The sequence below is a fragment of the Hypanus sabinus genome, unplaced genomic scaffold (genome assembly GCF_030144855.1).
Source record: "Hypanus sabinus isolate sHypSab1 unplaced genomic scaffold, sHypSab1.hap1 scaffold_2152, whole genome shotgun sequence".
NCBI lineage: Eukaryota > Metazoa > Chordata > Chondrichthyes > Myliobatiformes > Dasyatidae > Hypanus > Hypanus sabinus.
In genome coordinates this window covers 4,415-7,500 of record NW_026780259.1, presented here as the reverse complement: position 1 = coordinate 7,500, position 3,086 = coordinate 4,415, and the positions used below count along the sequence as shown (strand labels likewise).

At 45.9% G+C, this 3,086-nt stretch overlaps 1 protein-coding gene across 1 annotated transcript in view; it reads right to left on the bottom strand.

The window, feature by feature from the left end:
- LOC132387741 (cell adhesion molecule 4-like) overlaps positions 1-2,407 on the bottom strand; it is a 24,585-nt gene extending 22,178 nt beyond the window's left edge. The window contains exon 1 of the mRNA XM_059960100.1: positions 2,185-2,407. Coding sequence (XP_059816083.1) covers positions 2,185-2,380 — 196 coding nt within the window. The 5' untranslated portion in view covers positions 2,381-2,407. The remainder of the gene's footprint in view (positions 1-2,184) is intronic.
- Positions 2,408-3,086: the final 679 nt, after the last annotated feature.

The window sequence follows — 3,086 nt, the reverse complement described above, 5'->3', positions numbered from 1 at the left end:
AAGGGCCTGTATTGTACTGTAGGTTTTCTATGTTTCTGTGCACACTGGAATGAATAGGCACAGGTCCTGTAGGTATATTGGAATGAATAGGCACAGGTCCTGCAGGTATATTGGAATGAATAGGCACAGGTCCTGCAGGTATATTGGAATGAATAGGCACAGGTCCTGTAGGTATACTGGAATGAATAGGCACAGGTCCTGCAGATATATTGGAATGAATAGGCACAGGTCCTGCAGATATATTGGAATGAATAGGCACAGGTCCTGCAGGTATATTGGAATGAATAGGCACAGGTCCTGTAGGTATACTGGAATGAATAGGCACAGGTCCTGTAGGTATATTGGAATGAATAGGCACAGGTCCTGCAGGTATATTGGAATGAATAGGCACAGGTCCTGCAGATATATTGGAATGAATAGGCACAGGTCCTGCAGGTATATTGGAATGAATAGGCACAGGTCCTGCAGATATACTGGAATGAATAGGCACAGGTCCTGCAGGTATATTGGAATGAATAGGCACAGGTCCTGCAGGTATATTGGAATGAATAGGCACAGGTCCTGCAGATATATCGGAATGAATAGGCACAGGTCCTGCAGGTATATTGGAATGAATAGGCACAGGTCCTGCAGGTATATTGGAATGAATAGGCACAGGTCCTGCAGGTATATTGGAATGAATAGGCACAGGTCCAATTTGCATCTTGAGGTTAACAGACATGTGTCCTATGGCGGAATTTGAATGAAGGAATAGGTGCTTTGTTTTTTGTAATTCACAGACATACATTGACTGATATCATGCCCCGCCCCCTTATCTACCCTGGAAACTCCCACTGCCCCGTCAACCTCTTGCATAAACCCGCCCCTGGTCATGGTGTTGTTGTTGAGGCTGTTATATGTCCTAATGAATACAAACAGCCTCCATCTTGCCTGGAGACCCAGGCTGTAAATCTATAGCAGCAGATTTACAACAGCAGACATCAAATCACTGCAGATTCCCTGTTAGAAACTATTCAATTTGACTGTAATTTTGTGAATGGGAATCCAATTCCCACACCCAGTGTATGATGGGATACAGCAAGATAATGTTTACAGGGACAGGACCATCTAACGCTGGTTTAGCTTAGATCACTGTGGGATACAGGGAAGACCAATATACCTGCAGGGTCTGTGTTTATTGATTCCAATATACCTGTAGGACCTGGCTCTATTGATTTCAATATACCTGCAGGACTTACATCGATTAACTCCACCATAGCTCTAGGACCTGGATCTATTAATTCCAATATAGCTTTATGATGTGTCAATTAATTACAATATACCTGCAGGACCTGGGTCTATTATTTCTAATATATCTGCAGGACATGTGTCATTTCATTTCAATATACCTGCAGGACCAGTGTCTATTGATTCCATTCTACCATCAGGAACTCAAGCTGTAGGATTTGTGTGTTTTAATCCCGATACAGCTGTAGGACCTTTGCCTATTGATCCTAATATACCTGTAGTTTATACTTCATTAATTCCAATATACCTGTAGTTTATACTTCATTAATTCCAATATACCTGTAGTTTATACTTCATTAATTCCAATATACCTGCAGGACCTGTGACCATTAGTTCCAATATGGCTGTTGGACCTGTGTGATTATAGCTCCAGTAATAGTGTTATTACTTTCTATAGGATCTATGACAATTAATTCTAAATTAGCTATAGGACAGGTTTATTGGTTCCAATATACCTGCAGGATCTAGATATATTAGTTCCAATAAACCTGCAGGACCTAGGTCTCAGGACCAATATATCTGCAGGACCTGTGACCATTAATTCTAACATAGCTGCAGGACCTGTGGCACTGTTGTAATTTAGGTGACAATGGGCGAAAAGGGCATAGCAAGATCCCACAACCACAAGTAGGTCGCTATGTGGTTTTAGAAGTATGAGGGTTGAGGGTTTTAACATCCCTCCCTCCTTTCACACTCTTCCTCACTCCCCCGCTGTCTCTCTCCTCGCTGCACACTCCTTTCTGTGCCCCCCATCACTGCTCCCTCCTTCAACATTTTACTCTCACTCCTCACTGCCCCCTCCCCTTAACACTCACTCACTCCTCCCCACACCATGCCTTCCTACCCACTCGCGTCCTGATCTCCTCCTCATCCCAGCCCCTCCTGCTGAGCACATACCCCGTGTGCCGTTGAAGAACAGGGTCTGCCGGTTGGGGTTCTGAATCACCACGATGGAGCCATCATAACTGTGCAGTCGGCAGGTGATCTCCGCCGTCTCCCCCTCCATCACGGTCACATTCTCTGCGTGTACCACCTGTCCACAGGCTGCGGGGCGGGGAGAAGAGAACGTTAGTCCAACACCAAGGCTCCTCATCACTGGCCCTTCCACAGTGCTCCCTCCAACCCCTCCCTCAGCATTCCCTCCCCCTCCCTCAGCATTCCCTCCACCCCTCCCTCAGCATTCCCTCCAACCCCTCCCTCAGCATTCCCTCCACCCCGCCCTCAGCATTCCCTCCTCAAACCCCACCTCCACAGTGATGGACACTGTAGTTGGACCGAAGATCAGTTGTAATCCAGATTTGCATTGAACCTGACCCGTGAGACAAAATAAATTGGATGCTTATGTCGGGGAATTGGAAAATATCTGGGAATAATTCATGCTGATTGTGACTAAAAGCTTCTTATGATTGATCTAATTGACCAAAGTGCTGATATTGATATCATTTAAAGACATCAACTGGAACACCAGATTTTAAACCCACACCTGCCAACATTTACACACACACACACACACACACACACACACACACACACACACACACACACTCACACACAGTCACACACTCACACACACACACACACTCAACCTCACACACAGACACCCACACTCACACTCACGCACACACACACACACACACACACAGACACACACACCCACACTCACTCACAGTCACACACTCACACACACACACACACACACACACACACACACACACACACACACAGACACACACACCCACACTCACTCACAGTAGATGGGAAGATGAGTCTATCACTTCCCTTCCTGCCCTCGCCTCCTG